General features: G+C 33.7%; 2 protein-coding genes across 2 annotated transcripts; one reads left to right on the forward strand and one right to left on the reverse strand.

Annotated features, from left to right (window-relative positions):
- Window positions 1-621: 621 nt before the first annotated feature.
- LOC121375643 (F-box only protein 4-like) lies at window positions 622-5,031 on the reverse strand. The gene is made up of 6 exons (XM_041503197.1): window positions 4,484-5,031; window positions 3,609-3,820; window positions 2,891-3,114; window positions 2,248-2,499; window positions 1,616-1,782; window positions 622-1,224 (listed from the first exon to the last, which is right to left on the reverse strand). Exons 1-6 carry the CDS (start codon window positions 4,859-4,861, stop codon window positions 1,144-1,146), a joined length of 1,314 nt encoding a protein of 437 aa, XP_041359131.1. The 5' UTR covers window positions 4,862-5,031; the 3' UTR covers window positions 622-1,143.
- Window positions 5,032-5,116: 85 nt separating this feature from the next.
- LOC121374994 (histone deacetylase 3-like) lies at window positions 5,117-24,456 on the forward strand. Its single transcript, XM_041502177.1, has 14 exons — window positions 5,117-5,255; window positions 8,743-8,825; window positions 10,045-10,187; window positions 10,891-10,972; window positions 12,514-12,570; window positions 12,837-12,892; window positions 13,510-13,643; window positions 15,096-15,176; window positions 15,707-15,780; window positions 17,673-17,737; window positions 18,087-18,235; window positions 18,487-18,566; window positions 18,876-19,036; window positions 21,091-24,456. The coding sequence occupies exons 1-14, from the start codon at window positions 5,198-5,200 to the stop codon at window positions 21,167-21,169; spliced, it is 1,302 nt and encodes a 433-aa protein (XP_041358111.1). The 5' UTR covers window positions 5,117-5,197; the 3' UTR covers window positions 21,170-24,456.
- The last annotated feature ends 269 nt before the right edge of the window (window positions 24,457-24,725 follow it).

Here is a 24,725-nt window from a genome sequence, read left to right on the forward strand (position 1 = left end):
CAACTGGACAGTAGTAGAAGCTGTGAGTGTCGAGTTGGCCAACACCCATCATGACAGTTGTAGTCTGAGCCTAGTATTATGTTATCATTCAAACATCAACCTATTTCAGGGATGTTGTGTTGTCAACAAAAATTATGAAATCATTGCTGATGCTGGTTAAGAAATCAGATTTAAGGTTGGTAGGTCCTTGTAACAGCTCCCACCTACAGTGAGTTTTAACCATTCGGTGGAAAGGTGTAAGGCCACTACATAGACCTCTCTCACTAACAACTATTAACCCTGGACAGACAACCCAGATGCTGTTTGCGGTTAGTGTTCAGGACAGAGTATTTGAACATTAACTGGATATAAACACAATAATCTAAATAAAATGAAAGCAATGTTTGTGAAGACCATCCATTGGCTTTTAGGTTGATTGTTGTCTCAAAACAAGTTAGTGTAGTGGTGTTACATCCATGAAGTTAAACATAACTAGGCTGGAGCCAGTAGGCCTATTGAAATGCACATCAAGCGAGTAAAGTGCGTGATGCAACAAAACTTACAGACAACATTGTTATCTATAGATCCAATAAGAATGGTAAGAAAATATGAAACCTCATAATGAAAAACAAGAATCAAATGCAAACATGTAACAATTTAATTGAAAAAAAAATATTTAGTGTAGAACATATTCAAGGAATGTTTATGAGTATAACAGTATGTTCTGTACAGTATTAACATAGGCTAAACTATATTTATTTTTAATTATTCATCATGAAGAATCTCTACAAAGGGCAACATTTACTGAAGTTTAATTTAAAAAAAAAAAAATCTTGCTTATCTCGGTATATGTAGCAGAGCACTTTGTATACAATTGGCACACATATTTTGAATCTTGCAGTAGTTTTGATTTTTTTTTTTTAATCTTGCAGTAGTTTTGATTTTTTTTATCTTGCTTCAATGACTGAATCACAATATAGCTTTTTGATTAAGTAATTTTTCAGTCTGAAAAATCAAATTTTGAAATACTCCTGAATGAAGTTTTATTTTCATTAAACTAGTGGAATATGTTTGCACACCTCTTGCCATATTTGTAGCTGCCTGTTTCTAGATCATACATAACAATGTGGTTTAGATTTAGAAAAGTTCTACATTCACAGACTGTCACCGATGTTGAGACTGTTCAACAAGCCACTGAATTCCATCAACAACACCTTCAAGGGAATCTACAGTTGCATCCTGAACCTAAAAATAATAAAAGCATGAATCAGTGACTAATAAAAATTTCAGGTTTTAAATAAATTTATTTCAATTATATGATTGGACACCACTATAACAATATTGTAACAACATAACAAGTGAAAAAGTAATCAAATATAAACTTTAAACATAACTAACCTAACTTTAACCAAATACTAATGTGATGCACAGACATCCCAAATGACCAACTGAAAAATTGCATCAAATCATGCGAGTTTTATTTTCAAAATGTCTCATTACAAATATTTCTAGCTTTAAAATCCACTAGAATAGTATATACTCGCATAAAATCTTTGTGAAAGTGACCCACATGTCTGAGTTGCACATTTTAACACCTAAACTGTCATTTATATATTTTAAAAATATTAATATTTACCAGCCAGGGTCTGTTGAAGGTGGACAGCTGTAATGTTTCTACAATATCTATTGCTGGAGTCCTGGAACAGTCTCCATCTTTAATACATGACAGTACGAGGAGTGGAACTTGTGGAGATGACCATCTTTCACTGATCATTGCAAACAGCTCTGTATGTGCTCCTTTCACTGAAAAATAAAACCTTGATTTTATTTGTCACAGAAATTGACAAACGATATATAAATTTCAAAATTCAAAACAACATAACAAAAATCATTTAATACTATTATCTCAGTTGCAGTTCTCATATTATGTTTTTATTAAAGTGATGAAAAATCTCAGCATTTTTCTGGAATCTTAGATTTTAGCATCACTTAAAAACTGTTCCTGTCTGTGTTGTTTTCTAAAAAGTTCATAGTATAAAATCATCCCAGCCTCCTTTTCAAGACACTAAACTTTCCCAAATTTTGTGTAGACCTATATTAATTTCATTTCTGATTTAACACCACAGTTGCCGGTACTGAATAATTCGTCCCTTTGTCCATATGCCCATTAATCTGCTTGACTGCACAAAAGATGAGACTGCATTATTTGATGGACTGTTATATTCTCATTATAACTAAGAAATTATAATAACCAACAAATCCTCTTACCTTCCTTCTTTGATTGTGAAGCATCAACAACAAAAATGAATGCATCAAGTGTGTGACACAGATGTTTGATGGAGCTATGCAGTTCATAGGTATCAGTTTCCAAGTCAGAATTCTTCTGTCTGTTTAACATTCGGTTGGTGGCCAGTCGGTTTCTGTTTTCGGCACCCCTCTCTTCCTTGGATGCTGTGTACAACACAGACAGATGAAAACTCACACCAGACTGAAGCTTCAGTGTCATACCTGAACCCACACCTACAACAGAAAGAAGAAGGTTTGTTTAATAACACCTCAGCACATTGTAACTTGGTGGTTATCTGTATCAAACAGTTGGTCTAATGTAAGACTATGAAAGAACTTGGAGACCATTCCTGATTAGTGAACAGAAAATATATACCCTATACTTCACCACAGCCAGAACATTACCAATACATATCGCAGTCTTTGACCAATTGTGGCTGGGCTGTACTTAGTTTAAGACATTCTCGAGTGGACAGATCATTTTGTATTATTGGAGGGGGGCACTACCCCACTACTAGGTGGGTCACTAAGCAATCATGCAATATGGTAAAATTCTCAGTATTTAACAAAACCAAATACTTTGTAAATAATTTGTAAATTATTGATACTTAAAAATGTTAATCACCATCAAACTGTCCTGGAAACATGGCCAGCCTTGTGAAGTCTGGATTTTCTTCATACAACATCTTTCGGACGATTGCACTGGTTGATGACTCTAAACCAGGACCAAAGATGGCTACTTTGGGGACCTTTTTTGGTAGCAGATATCTGAGTACTTGTGACACCTGGTGGAATGCAGTGTTTTCTTGTTTGTGAGATTCGTGAACTTCTGAAGAACACTTCATATAACTAAAAAAAAAAATTAATAATAAACAAAAATTAGTTACAACATTTATACTTGCAAGCACTATACCAGTAATATTTCACTATCCAAATATGATTATTTGCGTGGATTTGTTTTTGTGTTTTTCGGTCGAGTTTAATTTATTTCTTGTAATCATTTCTAAATAATTGCTCAACAAAATCATTTGTAGACTCCACAGTATCTTTAAAAATTAAGACAAGGTGGTTTAGATATAACATTCAGATACTTATTTTGATTAAATATTATTTTCCCTGTACAACCCATCCTAAAGGGTATACTTAACCAATAAAACTTAAATTTTGAAACACTAATACTCTTTTCATTTTTTTTCAGTCGACATTAATAAAGAATTAAGTTTAAATATATTAACTGTAAACTAACATTTCTTTTGATGACCACTCAGACTGGACATCTTTTCATTTTTTTTCAGTTGACATTAATAAAGAATTAAGTTTAAATATATTAACTGTAAACTAACATTTCTTTTGATGACCACTCAGACTGGACATCTTTATAGAGTCTGGGATACCCAGTGTGTGAGATGCTGTGCCATTTTGGAAGATCGTACTGTAGTTTTTCTTGCCAGAGCAGGTCATCCACAGCCAACTGACTCCAGTCTCGGCTCACTGAACTCACCCTGCACAAGTCTTTTGCACTGAGGTATGAAAATATGTACAGTCTCACATCAATCTGAAATAAATAAAAAAGAACACTGGCATTAGGACACTCTTAACAAAAATTTGCTATAACCAAAGAAACTGGGGTTGCCAGGAGGTGGGACGAAAATGTATGAGTTTTTTCTTCTACTCTATATCAGTAATGATATTATGTGGCTTAAGCCTCCTCCATTAGAGATTGTGCCCCCCTCCCGACTCCAGATGTCATTCCCATCCGACAAAATAGCCATGACTTGTTTCCTTTTTCAATCACAATTGCTCTTTACTTTTTTGTTAAAATATTTCTTAAAAATAAACCGTAATTACGGTAATACCAACTAGAAAAACAGTGGAGGATGTGGAAATGACTAAACAAGGAATGTTGAAGAATGGGGGTGGGGTATGATCCCCAGAGACCCCACCAGTGACTCCAAAGCCCACAGTGGCATCCCCACTTTGGCTGTGCATTTTAGTATAAAATATTTTATCAGTGACATTGGAAGCATCAGAAAATAGACAGGAGAGAGAGAGAGAGAGAGAGAGAGAGAGAGAGAGAGAGAGAGAGAGAGAGAGAGAGAGAGAGAGAGAGAGACAGACAGACAGAGAGAGAGACAGACAGAGAGAGAGAGAGATTAACAGAAGAATGTCCACAAAGAGTCTTCTGTCTTGCAAAAAAACAAAAGACGGGAATACTTACTGGAAGACGAGAAAATTCCAATTTACTTTCATTGAAAGTTTCAGTGGAGTCGGAACTCTGAGATAGATTAACACTGACAGTGCACGAGTCCTTAGTGTAAAGAGCTTGAAGTTTACTTCTGTCGATGTCATCTGAATCTCGCTTCTTCAACTTTCTTATCAAATATTGTTGAAGTCCTCCTGAACAGACTTTTGATTCTGATGCTTTACTATACATCCTGTATCTCTTCATCAACTCGGTGACCGAGTTTAACACATTCACGATTTCATCGTCAAGAACGTTTTCGTTGTTACAACTGGAATGATCAAGACGAATATGGTTTTGACTTGAAGGTGAATGCGAATATTCAACTTTCAGAGGATTGTTTACATCGATCATCTTCGACTTCGAGAGGTTTTTCGACTTCACAGTTAGAAATATTTAACAGACTAACTCTGAATAATGTTATCATCTTCTTATATTCTATGCGTTGATGACGTTGATCACCTGAGATTAAAAACCTCCACGTGGCTTGTTTATATATAGACCTCCACGTCAAACAGGTGAGTGTGTTTATATGTTGTCAAGCCATGAGGTACTTCCGCATTACGATGAATGTCGAACAATTTCCGCTGTTTGACGGAATATGTCGAAGTTCTCCGAATATTTTCTTAAATTTTTATTTTTTATTTCATCAAAATCATTAAAATACTTTGTCACGTCTGAAAGTTAACAATGCCTGGACCCACTGTAGCTTATTTTTATGATCAGGATGTAGGAAATTTCCATTATGGTATTTTATATTGTGTTATTTTTTAGCTTGTAGTTTGAATGTTTTGAAACATTGTATTACCGTGCATAACATATAATCGTATTTTTGTAATATAAACTTTTTGTCATTTATTTAGGACTAAGATTCACTAATAATTTTGTGATTTTATCAACAGTATTATTGTGTTTAAAAAAATTATTCTACCATAAACCCTAAAAATAATTAAATGCAAGATTTTGCTTATTTCTAAGTTAATGGGGTTGTTGTTTGTGTGGGGAGGGGGGAGGTGGGTGCTGTTAAATATGTATTTCATCAAAATTGACCTTGACATACATTGATGTGTGTTGAGATTTATTTTGATAAACAATTAAATTTGTTGACATGATATTGATAATTACATATGGATTATTAATGTATGGTATTAAATAGTTCAATGTAAATATATCTAGTCTGAGTTTTGTTTTTTCAAAATTATTGAACAGCCCAGCAATAAATATCACAATAATACGTAACAGGCCAAAACATTTATCTTGATGAACTAAAGTCTAAACAACATCAATAAAGTACTCTCCTACCTTTAAGTTTAATTACTGTTAGATTTCCCCCACATTTAGTCCAGACAGAAATTGTCGATATAGGTTACATGGTTACCATCTATAATGTGGAATCTGTGTCGTTACAATGGGTGTTTTTCAAGATTTTTGTCAGGACAAAATGTTGGGGAAATCTGAAGGTAATTAAAGGGAGGAGCAGGGCTAACTCAGGCATTTGCCATTTGAGAATTTTGAAAAGAGTTGGCGAATTTTATTTTAATTTAGCGAAATAATTTCATGTAATAATTGAAATTTTTTAGAAAATAATTGTTGATTTCTTCAATTTTTGAAGTTTAATAGACAATTTGGCGAAATGTTTTGCATATCCAAAGCTAGCCCTCGGTAGGAAAGTAATTTATCGTAGCTGTTCAATTTGGTTCAAACTTTAGTTATCAAACAGAAGACAATACATATATCATATATGAGGTTGTAGCAGTGCTCTATAAAGCAAGTTCAAATTTACTCTTCCCTGGCCAGTAAAGTATAATATTTTAGTCGTCAGTCACTTATATTTAGTAGCCAGCTAATATATACTTGTGATTAAATCGATTTATCTGCCATTTTACGGCACATTACTAATGTCGTAATTGTTATTAGGAATGCATTCGAATGAACTCGTAAAGAGGTGATTCCTAGTTGTTAAATAGTAATTACAAGTTACTGTTTGTGTCCGGTTCCACTAAAACAGTAAACGACTATTAACTATCATTGTCAAATTCCGTACCCAATAATTGTATTAAACGAATTTAAGCGAATTACTATTTTAATGGCACTGCTAAGATATGCATTTAAATTGCAGTACTCATTAAAAGTTAAATAAAAGCATTGTGATAATATCTACCAGGCTTCAACGTGTTACTAGTAGTTACCAATCGGCTACCTTGCTTTTGGTTTAAATAATATTTATTTTCATCACATACTGCCTTGTAAATCCATAAATACTGTTTTGTAAATAGTCGTGTCTTTAAAGCTGTCTAAAATCGAGTCATGAAATTAGAAACAAGTTTTCATCCTCCACTGCTGAACATGACTTCCGACGTGATTAAAACGACATTCATGACTGGAGAAGTCGTTATCGTGGAGGGATCCGTTATCACGATAAGCACGAGACAATTGGAGTGCAGCATAACACATATACAAGTCGATATTTAAAATAATTAACATTTAAGTTTAAGACATAAATAAAACCTGGCTCTAAAGGGGACAGGACCGACTTGGTCCAAAACTGAACTGGGGCCGAATTCTTTTCAAACGCTTGATATTCAAGTTAAGGGAGATAACATCATAACAAAGTATTACCTCCCCCTTAACGTCACTGTGTTTACTCTTGAATACTGGAAAATCGTTATTCATAGTCCGATTAACATGTCTCAAACAAACTACCGATAGAAAACACGTTTTATGGAAGATAAATTGCTACTGGTCCACAGTGTTTTCCGATGTCCATTTTTGTTTACAGATTAAACTAAGATTATTGGACAGTCGCCAACTGGCGAATGTGATTTAATTTTTTAGGCACCAGGGAATGTTTTTAATCATTATGGCGAGTATTTTACTCGCTTTGTAGAGCACTGTGTAGGGTATAATCTACCATGTCACATGTGGGAACAACTTGGGATGGCGATGTGTTGCGTACTTTTACTACGTCACTGTGACCTACTTTTCACGGTCTACTGCACATAACAGAAAATCCTTGTCCGGATCATATCTTGCATACAGATGCATACGAGACCATCAAAGTTTACATGTAGGAACAACTTGGGATAGCGGTGTGTTGCATATAATTACTTAGCCCGAGTACTCTAAGAGAGCTAGACGGACATTTGGACAGTTCTGCACTCTCATTATAATCAGAGACCAAGCTATGTAATTTTGTTTTCAATCGCTGCCCACCAAAGAATAGTCAGAGATTCCCGCTCTAATACCACAACAATCCTATGTTTGACGTCAAATACATTTACATCCATCAGAATTCTAAGTTCGCTGACCTATATCGTGACGTAGCGTCACATGATCGCCAACTCATCCATTCTATCTTCCAGGGGTCGTCTCATACAATAATACGACAAGTGACCAACAATCACAAACAAAAAGCTTGTTTTGTTTAATGACAACACTAGAGCACATTGATTCATTAATCATCGGCTATTGGATGTCATATATTTGGTAATTTTATCAGTGTTGGAGAGGAAACCCGCTACATTTTACCAATAGTAGCAAGGGATCGTTTATATGCACCATCCCACAGACATGATAGAACATACCACAGCCTTAGAATTCTGCTGTCTGAAGTTTACCGAAGCTTAGCTGAATGTGGGTGCTGTCGGGTGTCTTTCTGTAGTGTGTGTATTAGTGATTAATATCTGGATTTTCTTTAATCAAGGAACTCAAAAATGATCAATGTAAATGTATTTGATGTCAAACATAGGATTATGGTATTAGAGCGGGAATCTTTGACTGATTTCTGAGATGTATTGTAGAATGTTATGGAATTAAAATATAACAATCATGAGTTAAATCATAGATGAGATAATCTCTTAAAAGATTACCTTCACATTTTTTGTCTGGTTTTAGCAGGTGAATTTCTGTTTCATCTGCTCGGCCTAAAAATGGACTGCTTTTTGCGGGCTGCTATTTGGCCCCTAAAAAAAAGAGAGACATTGTTTTGAAAATGTTGCGTACCATAATTTTTGCATACTCCTACTCTATAATGTTTCATAAAGCATCCCATGATGGTCTCTAGAGCATTACAGAATTGTTGAAGGACCTTTTGCTGTTTCCTGTGGTCTGAGATGCGGCCTACATTCAGAATAACATCAACAATAACAATATACATGTATTTGGAAAAAGTAAAACTTATTTTTCAAATGATGCATAATAATTCACTGTACATGTTCATGCGGAATATATTACAGGTCCTGGACATCCTATGAAACCATACAGAATAGCTCTTACTCACGCCCTGGTTCTCAATTATGGCTTGTACAAGAAGATGAAAGTAAGTACATGTGTAGCTTTACTTTTTTGGATATATAAATTATGTACAGGGTGTATACTACCAAATCAAATCCCATAGACGACAATAGTAACATATGTGGTTAAAACGCCTACCTGCAGCGTATCAATCAACGTAAACGCCACGGATATAAATACTACCACCCTCACCCTTAAAATGAATCAGAAAAAACTGGGGGACAAGCTACTCATTTCTGAGATAATGGGTAGCATCTATGACTACCTTAATACCGCACAAAATTTTAGTACTTTTTTTTTTACGGGTACCCCATACATGTTTCAAGCACATGGCTACTTGACACAGTGGTATGAGATGAAATAAAATTGCATACAGTTTTTGCCCAGATGAAACTATTTTGTTTTTACACCAACACACTAATATTTATCACCAATTATAGGACTTGTGGTGTTCATTTCTCTATCAAAAGTTGGATGCACCTCAAACTTTGACCCAGCCGGAAATTATTTGGGTTAGTACTACCTTCAGAGTGTTCTTTAAAAGTACTTGAAGGCAAGGTATCTAGATCTACTAAGAGCATTGAGGTGTATAAATAGAGGATAATAAACAAGTTACCAATTATCAGATTTATGTCCTGAGTGAAATAATGTTTAGTTGTCACGAGCTTTAGCGAGACCACTGAAAATTATTTCACAAGGGACATAAATTTAATAATACCTAGTACTGAGTTTGTTATTCTATTTATTACCTCAGCCATTTTTTCTTTCTTTAAAAACCTTCTATTTTCATTGTTGCTACAGTTATATAGAAACTACATGTATGTGGACAACTTTACACATTATTCTGAGTATTGCTATGCCTGTATTTTATTCAAGATCACATTAAAAACCAAAGTTCTATTCTTTCAAAAAATTGGTAATGTATTGTATTAAGATAGCATTTTATTACAAATTTAACAATAAAAACTGAGAGACTTAAATGCAAATGCTTTAAAGTATGAGACGTCATTGTGTGTGTTTGCTATATCGTGATGACATCATATTTAGTGCTGGCAAAGTCATTGGTTTGTAAGTGTCAAATCGTCCAATAATATTATATGTTACACCAATGCATAATAATTTCTCAGTAAAAAATTATTATTTTTATTTTCCGGTTATTAGTGCCCACTGGGATAATAATTATTAGCATAAAAAGTGGGTGGCGGTGGAGGCTGAAATGACTGTTGGAAATCACTGTATTTTAGGTGTATCGTCCTTATCGGGCCACATTTCATGACATGTGCAGATTCCACTCTGAAGAATACATCGACTTCTTGAGAAGAGTCACACCTCAGAATCAACAGGGCTTCACCAAGTCACTGAGTGCTTTTAATGTCGGAGAAGACTGGTAAGAGACCACTTTAAGGTGTACAGGCCATAGGATTTCAAATTACATGGGAAACACTTTTTCAGTTCTGTGCCTTGTGATCATGGGAACCCATGGAAACTGTTTAAAAAAATAATTATATGTATATTATTTTCATTGAATAGTCGTACTCATATAATAATCATTGGAAAATTTTTTTCGGTGCTGTGATTTTACCGACACTGTACCAGAAACTATCATTTCCGTGAAATCCGAAGGCCTATTGTAGTCTACATATTTATTCCAAAAAGTATCATATGTTGAGTAATTTTGTTTTGCTTGTTTGAAAAGGATATTCCAGCATCTCCAGGTTGAACAAAAAAATTATTTTAGATTACCTGGTCCTTAAAACATTATTGTAAAATCAATAATGTTCATTAAAGCAGGGTTGTTGTGTGCCAACTCTCCAAATACGAATTTATCGGGATTTCACATATTTAAGTCCAGACAAAATGAAATCAATGATTTTAAAAATGGAAAATTTCTGATATTTTTTGTAGAAATCTTCTAAGGATTTTTTTAACGAAACTTTAAAACAGATTTTAAACGTACTGGTTATCATAATTACCAATATGTGTATTTTTATTGGGAATGTTTTTTGTCGTTATTATAAAGTGCATAATAGTTACATGTTACAATTTGACGAAAGTTATGCAGTTTATGATGCTAATTACATGTTTTTCAGCCCAGTCTTTGATGGACTCTTTGACTTCTGTGCCATGTACACTGGTGCATCTTTGGAGGGAGCTGTCAAACTTAACAATGATGTAAGTGACAGACACTGATATATAGAGAATAACTGGTTACTGCCTAAAGATATTGACTACATCCTACGAATGTTGAATGGTTAATGCTATGACGCTCTATCCAGGAGCATCAGAAGCAATTAAAAGTTGGTACGGCTATGAAAGCAATGTATATGATGAGATCTATACACACAAAAAAATGTTCCTGGCCGAAAAAGTGATGCCGCTTCCAATGCCTCTGCTATCTTAAATAGTTTAACTGGTTAAATAGAGAATAATATATGAGTTGTTTTAAAACATATCCAACGAGATTGTCTGAGACACTTATGTGAAAGCAGGAATAAAACTTTTTGCTTGTTATTGTGTATACCAGGGATTTACCTTGTTTTTCTGAAATGGGGGTCCCTTGGACTCACCTCTTTCTTTTCTGGGGGTCCCAACCTGAAAACAAAGGGTCCCAAAACCACACAAACGACAGAGAGCTGCAGACAACAAATCACGTGTATACTATATGTTTCATTAAAATAAATTTAACAAGCTGTGCTGTTGTTTTTCCTTTCGGGAAATCAATGTCGGTATTCATTGTTTATTCTTTCAAAATCAACATTTCACTTTGATCTGTATAATTGTTTGAACCATTTCCTGCAAGCTAAATGACACTCACAATACCATGCGTTGTTTATTCGTGCTACTTTTTTGTTAATGCAAATCAGAACATTTAACCAATTTGCTTTATTCGCCTGGGAATTTCCGATTGTGTTCGGCCTGTTGACGAGAAGTTCCAAATGATCGCAAATCCGCAATCTCTTTCCGGAAATTACCAGCTTTACCCGATTAAGCGCAGCAACTGATAAAGACGCAGTGTTTCCAGAGATTAAAACTTTTTGTTTTCGATATGGGGAATCCCCACTTGAATACGCAGTTTATAGGTAGAAAAGAAATAGTGTGTTACACAGAATGATCGGTCTTTGATAGTGGACAGGGTTACTGAAAATGTTAAGATATTTTATGCGTCCCACGGGACGCAGTATCTCTATTTTTGCGGGTCCAGTTAAGTTTTAGTGCGTCCTATACGCAAGTTTTGTGCGTCCGGTAAATCCCTGGTGTATACAAAGTATGCTGTAATATAGATTTAAACCATATATCTCATTTAGTAGAGCAAATCTCAAAATACTGAAATTTCTATATATATATTTTTTTTAATGCCATTTAGTAAAGCACTAACAATATATCTGATGAACACAAAATAGCTGAAAAGAAGAGAGATGAGGGCCATGTGTATGGAATTTATTTTGTGTAGATAAAATTAGTGGGTGAGACAACTCAGGCATGCATTTTAAGCTGAGTATACCAAAAATACTGCTCAATATCGATATCGGTATTGTATCAAGGTATTGTACCAAAGTAAATCACCCGATACCAATACCGAACCTGAAATTTCAATACCGCCCAGCTTTTATCATTTAGTTAAAAATAATTTTAATCACTTAATTATTTATTATATGTAGTTAAATATGTAAGTTTTGTGTGTCTGTATGTTTCGTTTTGCTTTCATTTTTCAGCATTGTGATATCGCTATAAACTGGTCAGGAGGATTGCATCATGCCAAAAAATACGAGGTTATTATTAACTCTTTTTGTGGGGGTGTTATTTTATATGCTTAGTTTTTGTGTTTAAAATGTGATATATTTTTGTCAAAGAATTGATCCAATCTGAGACTTCAGAAATAGAAATGCTTTTAGACCTTTCATTAATAATCTGTAACAAATATTAAAACTTGTATATGTTAATTGTGAAATCACACAAAAATACATTCCATAAGAAGTGTTCCGATTATTAAACTATTATTTTAGCCAATTATGTATATAATATTTTTCATTTTCAGGCCTCGGGGTTTTGTTATGTCAATGACATAGTGATATCAATATTAGAACTTCTCAAGTAAGTAACTTAATTTTTAGAAGTAAAATAACATTTTTGATCTTGCATAAATGTTGAAGCATGGTTTATGTTGACTGTTTAATATTTTATTGCTAACTAAAAACAATTATGTGGTGAACCCATTGATAAAGAAACTTGTTCAGAGCTGTTGTAAAACATTGTGTACATTGTTTGAGAAAAAGTGACAACATTGGAAGGATTTAAGCAATCAGTACAGAAAATTGAATATTCTTTATGGGCCACTGTTAATAATATAAATTGTTTGCTGTATTTTAATAACATTTCAGTTTTGTTATAGCCATAATGTTATTTTAACTTTTGCTCTTTTCTTTTTGTAATGTAATATTTGAAAATAAAATGAATAAGAACTACTAAAATGGTGGGTTACAGCAAACGGCAGATAATGGAAACTGAATATTAGAGTAAATTTATTCACTAGCACATCACGAACCATGGAACTAGAAGAAAAATAATTATGTATTGTTTTTGGTTATACTTGATCATGAAACTTAATTAATTAAGTCAAAAGGTTGAAACAGACGGTGCTTAAAAGTTGATTAATGGCAGTATCACTAATGAACACTACTAACATGCTATATTTAATGTATTTCTACCAGGTACAATTCACGTGTGCTGTATTTAGACATAGATATTCACCATGGTGATGGGGTACAGGAGGCTTTTTACCTTACGGATCGTGTCATGACATGTTCCTTCCACAAGTATGGAAACTTCTTTTTTCCAGGAACAGGTAATTGAGAAATTATCATCATATCTTTACATGGGTGATGGACAGTAGGCATGGAAATTATTATTTTATGTCTGGTGGGTTTGCTGCATTTTTTAAAAACTTATGCTTACTTGGTTTAAAGTGACTATATCCTCAAAACAAAGGTCTGTTTTTCCAAGAAGATTGACAATAATGTGTGTTAATTTACTTACCAGTAAAATATATAAACATATTAGATTTAAAAGGTGATGATAGTGATTATGAATCTGTTATTAGCATATTTAGAATCATATCTCTGCACAAGATAGAGTCCTAAAGAATGTATGACAGATTTATGAGGATATGCAGTCGTGAATCAATTTTAGATATTTTGTCTATAGAAGGAGTGTTTGTCTTGATCACAATATAGGGTTCCTACATCCAGCTCTTTTTTATGTAAAATTATTTAACTTGACTGGATTTGATTTGAAATGTTAGAAAATTACCTTCATTAACTATAGTGTAGAAGTTTCAGCTTACAAAAGATTATTCCAGATTTATTTTTAAATGGGTATCACATCTCTGCTCCAATAAACACACAGATGTACATATAATAATAATATAACAATAATATTTCACACACAGGAGTGTTATTATTTTGTACAAAGAATTTCAAAGGAGAAGCCCATTAAATTTTTTTTAGTTTTGTGGGGTGTGGGTGTATTACACAAATTACCTCCCACAACCATCTATATGATGAATTTTGGAACCGCCTTTTGAAAATTATATTTTAATAAAATGCTATGGTTTCTTGAAAGTGATAAACTAAAATTTGGGGATATAGTTGATTGGTTAATAGGATTTGGCCCTGGTCTAAGAAATAATTGGGATTGCTGCATGTTTATTTCCTGCTGTAACATCGTGATGTTTTAAGCTTTTAAAACAAGAATCCTGCACCAGTTGTCTCCCCCTGTTCAATATTGGTATAATTAGTATTCAGCTTCTTCTTTTTTTATTGCACACATCTGTGCATATCTTTGTTCACTGAACATTTTGTTGACTGTTTGTTAAACTATGTATTGTACAATGTATTGTATTGTACTTATTGATAATTTTGCATCAAATTTTATCTGGGGCGAGATGTAGCCCAGTGGTAAACAGCTCGCTCGATGCGTGGTCAGTATGGGATCGATCCCTTCCATGGGCCCATTGGGCTATTTCTCGTTCCAGCCAGTGCACCACGACTGGTATATCAAAGACCATGGTATGTACTGCCCTGTCTATGGGATGGTGCATATAAAAGATCCCTTGCTGCTAATCAAAAAGAGTAGCCCATGAAGTGGCGACAGCGGGTTTCCTCTTTCAACATCCGTGTGGTCCTTAACCATATGTCTGATGTCATATAACTGTAATTACAATGTGTGGAGTGCGTCGTTAAATAAAACATTACTTTCTTTCACTTTTTATCTAACATTTAACACTTTGTTACACCAGGTGACATGTATGAGCTGGGTGCGGAAAGTGGTCGTTACTATTCACTGAATGTACCGCTCAAGGAAGGTATTGATGATGCAAGTGAGTCCATCTTTGTACGATTACATCTCGTTCTTCCGGTTACATGATCAAGTATTCAAACAGTTTATTTTAACATTTGTCCTTATTGTTACATAATTGAGTATCAGTTTGTTTTAGCATTTGAAGTCGTTATTGTTACATGATTGACAGTTTGTTTTAACATTTGAACTACATCTATTTTACAAGTGGATAATTTTTTGTATTCAGTAAAAAGTTACTAAATACAAAGTTTTTTAACTACTGATTCAAGATTCTGTTGCATGGGATGCTTTTTATGTCAGTGAGTCAAAAGTCAAGGTCAATGAGGCCAAATAGTATTTGTATTTAAAACATTCATTGAAACTCCTGTAAACATAAATATCGGTTTAAATTTGTTTGTTTTTGTATGTCAAGACAACTGATAACTATACAATTTATGAATTTCAATCCTTATAGCACATAATACATAAAAGATATATATATAGATAGATAGAAGATCGATAGATAGATAGATAGATATTTACTTTAAATGTATTCTGTATCTGTTTCAGCATACATGCAGGTGTTCAAGCCAATAGTTCAGGCTGTAATGGACTTTTATCAGCCAACATGTGTTGTCCTACAGGTATGTATGTTCAGTGGCTTGAAAAGATGTTGCCCTCAATATGAAAATACTACCGTATATTGCCGTGTATTAGCTGACTCCTTGGATAAGCCGACCTCTTAGTTTGACCCTAAATATCTAGTACAAAATCATCGGCCTTGTGTATAAGCCGTAGTCATCTTTTGTCCAGTTGTATGGTATCGATTTCAATAATACTGTCAACAAATGGACTTGTGCTTTTCTTTATATTTGTTTTCCCTATAATTATTACAAAAACAGTAATTGCGATCACAGTCAATGCGGCAATGCTAACATCTACCATGCCGCGAAACATAATTTAGAACTGATAAAGCATAACAGAAAAATAAATAATTTAAGCTGTAACAACATATCACTGCACACCAGTAATTAATTTATTCACTGGACAGCAAAAAGTAAAATCAATGAGGCATGTTTAATCCCCCACCACACACAGAAACAAAAGATCATGCGGTCCATGACATTGTATATGGTCATGTGACAATTGTGGGAGTAATTATCGTCCTGAAATTCATGTTATGTTTTTTCAGTCGGTAATGTTAATAATGAGCTTAATTTATTTATGGCATTACTTTACAGTTTAATGCACCCTCCCAACAAAACAATAATATTAGAAATATAATACTTATTTGAAGAAAAAACCCTGTTTGTATCTTAAATTTGCTATATAAAAGACTGGTCCCAGCACAGGTCAAACTCGGCTAATACATGGCAATATACGGTAGTTTCAGCTCGCAAAACCTGTAGAATTCTAAATAAATGAAACCCTGTTGGTGCGACCGTTTTCCGAAAATGGTGACTGCATTTAATCAAGACTTGTACTTTAAAGCCGCACGCCCTAGTTCCATCCAGCGAAAATAAATTATAATTTGGTTAATCTACAAACTTGTAACACACTTAGATCACGTTTTTATCAAATGGAGTGAAAAAGCAGGTTTTATATCGATAAATACCATGGGAATCCCCATGTCCCAATTGCTTGAAATAATTTTGAAAGTTAGTATTCTGATGTCACCGGTAGATGTCGCTCGAAGCACAACAATGCCTACATCATGACAAATTTCACAGAGTGCGCACAGACTTGGGGTGCGTTCCTTTCACCTCTCCTGGACATGTTCCAACTGTTCTGTCCTGGTTGTATCCCCTCTCCAGATATCGTAAGACTTAGCAAAATTATTGGTTTTAAGGGTTTATAACGTTTTGTATTGAGATACTTACTTGTCTGAACTTTATTGTTACTGAACATTTTCACGAACTGTGAAGAAAAATCTCACAAATGAACAACAAGCAAATGACAACAAATCGGATGTGTCACATGGTATACCAATGTCAGTGACATTGAAATGGGAATATCCCCTCTAAAAATAGATTAGACCTTGTCTGCTCAACGTTTTTTTCTCAGAGGCCCATGGCATTTTATGAAATACGAAAAATGCATTTTGTGTTATTACAAACACCAGGATTACCAGGATTACCGAAAAACACTTCAGATAAATGGAAATGTATATTCTAAATAATAAACGGTAAGTAAAGTGCAATTTTATTTGTGAAAAAATGGGTTTAATAGCGAAAAACAACGGCATAATGGTTAACAACTAGGGCGTGTCCCTTTAACAGCTGTTTTTAAACAAGAAAACTTCATAATGTAGATTAAAATATTACAGTAAATTCAAGAAATATTCACACTTCTTTTTCTGTTACTTGTATACCACATCCTATTGATAATTTGTTTTGTTTTTAAATGTGTTCATAGGAAGTCTGGTTACAGAGTTCATAAGAAAATGCCAGAGGGTATACCATATTTTTCATTACTCTGTACATGTTCTGTTGTTTTAGAATCGTTTTACATTTGGATTATTTATCTTTTTTCATAGTGTGGAGCTGATTCTCTTGGCAGTGACAGATTAGGCTGTTTTAACCTCAGCATCAAGGGACATGGGTATGTAAACATTTTGCTTTTGTTAATAGTAGATTTTGGTGACCAGGTTATATAATTTAAACTCAAATTTTTGTTGCTTAATGCATTGCGATATTAAGATTTTAAGATTATTTTAAGATTTTGCAATTAGGTTGCTCTATGCCAAAAATCATATTGTGAGGTAGGATGCGGTTCATTAAGTGAATATAGAGATTCACAGAAAGGTGTGTTTATGGAGGTCGGGGGAGAGACAATTTAGATATCTAAACACTATTTGTGTGTATTTTTTAGAAGAACATTCCAGTTAAATAAGACTGGGGTTCCACAAAACCATATTCCATATTAATATTTTGTTTGATGATTTTTGCAGGGAATGTGTTAAGGTGGTGAAAAGCTACAATATTCCAATGCTGGTTCTAGGAGGAGGGGGATATACAAAGAGAAATGTAGCCCGGTGCTGGACATATGAGACGTCAGTTTTGTTGGATGACGAACTTAGCAATGAACTACCTTACAATGGTGACTTGCTTTCTGTTAATACTTTGTATTACAACTACTGCATTTATACATTAAGAATGTGTAACATTGTAACCTGCTAACACCAAGGTCATGATAACCACTGCACAAGAACAGTTTGATGTATTTGACTTAATTCTGGATGATTCACAAAATAATTTTATTAAATAAAATGAAAACAGCCCTGGATCATGGTCTAAATGTACTTTACTTTGTGCATGTGCAGATAAATAATTTCTCTTTCTTTATTTTAGAATACTTGGAATATTTTGCTCCTGATTTTTCGTTACATCCAGACATCTCAACAAAACATGAAAATCTCAATACAAAACAGGTATTCAGAATTGTACATTTTTAATAATATAAATTGAATTTATCTGGAAGAGTACTCTATTCAACCTGCTACATCTCACTTATATATATATATTTTTTAATTGGGGCAGATATTCCCCAAAATATTATCTTTAAACTCTTTCCTTTTGTATTACCTAATTAGTTACCTGTTAAACGGTCATTGAAATCTCCTATTTGTTTGAGTGCCTAATAAGATTTTGCTTGCACATTTAAGGGGGTGGGGTGGAAATGCAGATGCCATTTCCTTTATATTAATTAACTAATTACCTGTGACATTGTTATTGTTTAGTACCTGGATCAGATTCGGTCGACAATACATGAAAATATGAAGTGTTTGATCCATGCTCCAAGTGTCCAGATGCAGGACATCCCGTCAGACCTCCTGAGTCTGGAGGACAACGAGGAGCCAGATCCAGACATTCGGGACAACCAGGACGAACTGGACAAAAGGTGAAAAACTCATTGTGCACGCCACAGTTACCGTATATCTTCGCCTGTAAGTCGATCTCGGCTATAAGTCGAGTCCCTAATTTCAAGCCCTGAAAACGTATTTTTTTATTGACCCGTTTATAAGTCGACCCATGAAAAACTACTTATAAATATTGAAATATTTCTTATTTTCAGCACATGAGAACAATAATATTTGAACAAAAGAAAATTATTTTACAAACTTCGGTTTTCACGTTTTGTACATCGCAATATAATCAGACTATTCCAATCAAACTATCATTATTACATAGCATCAAAACGAAATATTCCCTTAGTAGAGAGTGAAAGCTGTTTGACTGTTACTGTATAGTACTGTACAGATGGTTTTGTGCACAGACAACAACTTTATTTATAAACACTGACAACAGATCACTACGATAAAACTGAAAGTATCACGTTTTGCCGCCATATTAATACATGTAAGGAGGATAACTCTGGAAAGTACACTGGTTTTTGTACCAAATGATGTGTGTCCCTATTGCTCTAGATAGTGAACTGCAGAGATCAGTCTATTTTAAGGGAAAGCTCAGTAATATTCATGAAGTTAATCACCGCCAAAACATTGTTTGAACAACCATTAATGCCAGTGACCAGATTTCAAAATAAACTCAGGCAACAGGTAGTTAGTATTGTTTACATTTTTACTATTAGTGATGACTGTTAATTTAACTAAGTGGACTGTTGTCTTGGCATGTGAGTGAGATCGTACGCCTTTTCGCATAACCAAAACCGTTCTAATGCCAAAAAAAATAGGTTATAAAAAATAAATGTGTCAAATTAACATATTTGAGTATAAATACATGGCATACTTCAACAATAAAACTTGTAAAATAATCCACAAAACAGTAATATTTTTTGTTGAATTTTTTTTACCCTCTTATAAGTCGACCCTCCAAGTTATAAAATAATTTTTGGGTGAAAAAAATTCGACTTATAGGCGAAGATATACGGTACTCCATTATTTTCTTCATTCATTCATTCCTTATTTCCAACTTATTTTCCTGCTTGTAATCCAATTAAGATTCAAGCACGCTGTTCTGGGCACACACCTCAGCTATCTGGGCTGTTTGTCTAGGACAGAGGCTTAGTGGTTAGTGAGAGACAAGTCGGTGTAGTGGTCTTACACCTACCCATTGAGCCATTAAAACTCACTCTGGGTGGGAGCCGGTACCGGGATGCGAACTGTGTACCTACCAGTCTTATGTTACTCCATTATTTTATTTGTTCTTTCATTCATTCATTCATTCCAACTTATTTTTAAGCTTATAATCCAATTAAGAGGTAAGCACACTGTCCTGGGCACATACCTCAGTTAACTGGACTGTCTGTCCAGGACAGAGGGTTAGTTGTTAGTGAGAGAAAATGGTGGTGTAGTGGTCTTACACCTGCCCATTGGGTCGCAAAACTTTGCCCTGGGTGGGAGCCAGTACCAGACTGCAAACTCTGTACTACCTACCAGCCGTATGTCTGATGGCTTAACCACGACACCACTGTACATGTATGTCAAATACTTTATGGCACAGTCATTCAGATCTTATTGGTGTCAAGATTGGCAGGAAGAAGTTGTTTCTCTTGCTCTTTTTCTTTTGATTTTGTCTCCAAGTTGGACAAAAAAGTCAATTTTTTTGAAAATTATTGGTCAGATAAAAAAAAAATCCTAACCAATCAAAATGAAGCAAAACAAAGGCTTAGTAAATATGCTAATTTTTAGATTTTTTTTTTGATGAATTTCTATACCAGAAATATATTCATCAAATTAAACTTACATTTCAATTTGGCAAATATCTTGTAAAAACATTTCTAAGTCAAAATTGCTGTCAATTTTTTTATGACATTTTAAATAAATATTTTGTAATATATGGCACCTATACTAATCTGATATAGAAGATAAAGAACTAAGTAGTTGGAATGTCTAATGCTTGACCATTTTTGCAAATTTATTTACATTATCTTCTGTGCAGATGTGCTATCCAGTTTCCAGCTTTAATAATGCATTTACTTCTTTTTTAATGCAGAATTGAGCCTGACAATGAATTTTATGATGGTGATAAAGACAATGATAAAGAAAATGGAGATGGATTTCTGGACGTTTGATTCAACAGAATAAGTGTTTGAAGATATCAAAGTGCTCCAGTCTATAAAGACAGCATCAAAGTAGTGCCATTAAAAGCAAACTGACATCTACCAACCACAAATGAAGAAGATTATTTGTTGTATTGTGTTGGCTTTACTGTTTCAAAAGAATATCATATTAAGCTACTAAGAGACAAAATGTGTTGGACATGGCTATTTTGTGTTGAGTTTACTATCCGAAGGCTTAAATTAATGGAAAATAATTTGTTGTTGTATGAGTTTACTTTTAAAAGACATTGGAGCAGGCTCCATTTTAAAAACAAAATGGGAGGGGTGTGTGGTCAAAAAAGCTGATGCAAAGCTCTTTCCGGTATGGATATAAAATGTAAGTAAAACTTGCAGACTGACCGTTTTGAAATGAGACACAAATTTCAGATCAGAAACAAGCAGCAATAGCATATTGTACAGTTATCTAGTTTAAATTAAAAAACAAACTAGCATGCTGGTGATCTTGTACAGGAGAGGATTTACTGTGCAAATGAAAGGCGTGACAGCTGGCTGTATTGAAGTATAGATGTGAAATTTGTGGGGGTGGGGGGAAAACATGTTGCCTTTGACTCGGTCAAAACAGTGCTGTTGCTTATGGTTATTAGACAAAGCATGGCAGCATGGTGCCTTTGTGACATAAACTGCATTCTCGTGGGCATCTCAATATTAAGCAGCTTAAAAGGAATGCAGTTTAAAGCACAAAATATGGCAGCAAATGATTGTAATGTGGATGTGAAGTCACACAAGTGGTGATCTTTAGTGTTGTAATGTGATGAGTCTGTTTGTGCAGGCGTGTGGGCATTTGTTTATGATTGTTCAACTCCACTGCAGAGATGAATAATGGAAAAATACTTACATTTCATTCTCATTGAATGCATTTAGTTTATGTCTCAACATGTATTTAAAACATCCTTTACTTTATTTCTTTTTACTTTTCATGCCACATCTATTAATTTGGACCAGACTTATGGGATAGCAGAGTAACAATGTTGATTTTATACTTTACAATTATCATTTAAAAACTTTAGTCACTGACAGGACATTCCTGTGCTATCATTTTGGTTTTGTACACAACACTTTTTTTTTTTTAATGTTATATTTAACAAATGGTACCAAAAAAAATTTCTTTTTAACAATTTGTTTTTTTAACTTTAAAAAAATATATTGATATGTGAAAATATTCTCTTTAAAATGAAACCAGCAGTTATTTTGAAAGGTGTGAAACTAACCTGAGAAAAATGTGCATCCCATAGCTCATTTAGTTGGTTTGAGTTTGAATGACATTGGTATTCGAATTCATTTTGCATTAATCGACAACAACAATAAACTGGTATATGATGCATCCATTTTCAGAACTTTGAATAACTTTTATTGCAAACTTGTAAATTGGGGGAGGGGGGGGGGGGGATCAGGATTATTAATGAATCGGTGTTTGAAGAAAATGTCTAAATAAATAAAATTACAATGATTTATTTATTGCATATGAGGCAAAAATGATGGGGAAAGAAAGTCCTGTCATCTACCTATAAATACTTTTTGTTGGGAGGAGGAATACAGGGCAAGCTCTGGGTGAGCAGAAAAATTCGCCAAATCATCTTATTTAAACTTCAAAATTTTCTAATAAAATAACAATTATTACATAAAATTTATTTGCCAAATTAAAATAAAATTTGCCAATTATTTTTAAAATTCACAATTGGCGAATTTGGCAAGTGCCAGAGCCAGCCCTGGAATAGATGTGCTATGTTACATTGGAGTCAGGGTTATAGCATGTTTATGTTCAGTTTTAATCATCAGCAAATTATAAATTAAAAAGTTAATCTCAGCATCTCTCAGATCTGGTCACCAGTTAGTTTAACAATCATATATTTGATTTATTGCCACTGGTTTTGTACATATGAAACAGCTTGTATTTGAAATGCTTGCCGTATGTATTGTTTGTGAATCTAGATATTTAGTTTAAGCCATATGTTTTTATAAACATGGGTCTGGTTGTTTCTGTTGAGCTGGATTGAGACCTCCGAACCCCAACAAGAAAACAAAAAGGAAAATTCAACTTCTGCATTTGGCTCCATTAATGTTTTGTGTTTTACTCCATTTGTCAAGAACTATAAGTGAAACTTTGTTTGTGGTTACATGTTTAAAATAATAGTAATTTTTATTTCTTGTAAAGAACAAGATTAATCATGAATGTTACATCACAAATCATTTCTTTATTCGTGGAATTGGTGTACGCTAGGCAAGACATTTAATTCCTATTATTATTTAATAATTGAGAATAGATCATGCACATTCATTTCATTCCTTTGATATGTCATTCTTCAGTATATTGTTACTGCCTTTTCATTGTTGTTTTACAATGTATTAAAAATAACGATGATCGACTTATTGTCTCAATGATTGATTATAATCGAAAATTGATTTGGTTTAGTTCTACCAATGTGATGATCGATCATAAAAATCCATAATCGAGTGTGGGAAAATATTAAATTTAAGTGTGTCGCCAGTTAAGAAGATGAAAGTGATGTAAATATGTTGGGATTGGTGTTTGTTTTTATATGTACATAAAGAAAACAGATTAAATAGTTATGAAAGGTAAAACTAGCAATTTGTAAGTTCTAGATCTTGGTAATCTTGGAAATAGATACATGGCCCTTTATAATTCAAATCATTCTTTGTTCATATAATTCTAATGGAATATGGAATCAAACGTTGATCAGTTGGTGCCAACTGATTATAACCGATGATGAAATTCCAACCAATTCCCAACACTATAGACTTGCATCAAGTTGATGTTGTATCAAGGGACCTGACCATATTTTTTAACAGCTGAAACATGTTTATTAAAACTAATTGTACTTGTATTTTGCAGTTGGTAAACAGTGTTATAAAATGGGAAGCTTTCATCTAACAAAGAGGTGAACAATTATTTTTAAATAATTTAAATCTGAAAAAATTACAGTATATTGGTGGCTTTAATTACAGTCTATTGGTTCAGATTCATTATGTTTTGCATTATGGTTCATTTCGCTAAAATAAAAACAATTTATATTTGTTTCATTCACAAAAGATTTTTATGTATGTATAGGAAAAAAGAATCTCATGTTTAATGTTGTCACTTTTGTCAGTAATTTTGTTTTTGTTATTTATGTATATTTTTTGCAACTTGTTATGTAGTGAAAGCTAACATTGCTTCATTTAATATTGTCATCCAATGTTTTTAACAAATCGGTAACCATGTAATAAACTAAACACAAAAGTTCAGTGTGTTCTTCTTTTATCAACATACTATATGGCCCACACCGTCTGCAATGAGTACAGAAGTGGCAAGACATCATTTCACAGAACACATCATTTAAAATGATGTCATGTGGAATATTAATGTGGCACATGTTCTGGCACTTGTTTAAAATGTTAGCAACATTTAAGTATTTGATTATTAAATCAAAAAGAAAGTTTGTATGTTATATTTTAAAGTTATAACCATTGTTTGAAGGGATATGGTGCTAAGCGGGAGTGATCTTAAATG

Source organism: Gigantopelta aegis, chromosome 6 (genome assembly GCF_016097555.1).
Source record: "Gigantopelta aegis isolate Gae_Host chromosome 6, Gae_host_genome, whole genome shotgun sequence".
Lineage (NCBI taxonomy): Eukaryota > Metazoa > Mollusca > Gastropoda > Neomphalida > Peltospiridae > Gigantopelta > Gigantopelta aegis.

Coding starts and splice junctions, on each gene's coding strand:
- LOC121375643 (XM_041503197.1), bottom strand. CDS start 4,861: ATGATCGATGTAAACAATCCTCTGAAAGTTGAATATTCGCATTCACCT. Junction 3,821..4,483: donor TGGAATTTTCTCGTCTTCCA/GTAAGTATTCCC, acceptor TATTTATTTCAG/ATTGATGTGAGACTGTACAT. Junction 2,500..2,890: donor GTTTCCAGGACAGTTTGATG/GTGATTAACATT, acceptor TTTCTGTTGTAG/GTGTGGGTTCAGGTATGACA.
- LOC121374994 (XM_041502177.1), top strand. CDS start 5,198: ATGCCTGGACCCACTGTAGCTTATTTTTATGATCAGGATGTAGGAAAT. Junction 5,256..8,742: donor TGTAGGAAATTTCCATTATG/GTATTTTATATT, acceptor AATATATTACAG/GTCCTGGACATCCTATGAAA. Junction 8,826..10,044: donor GCTTGTACAAGAAGATGAAA/GTAAGTACATGT, acceptor ACTGTATTTTAG/GTGTATCGTCCTTATCGGGC.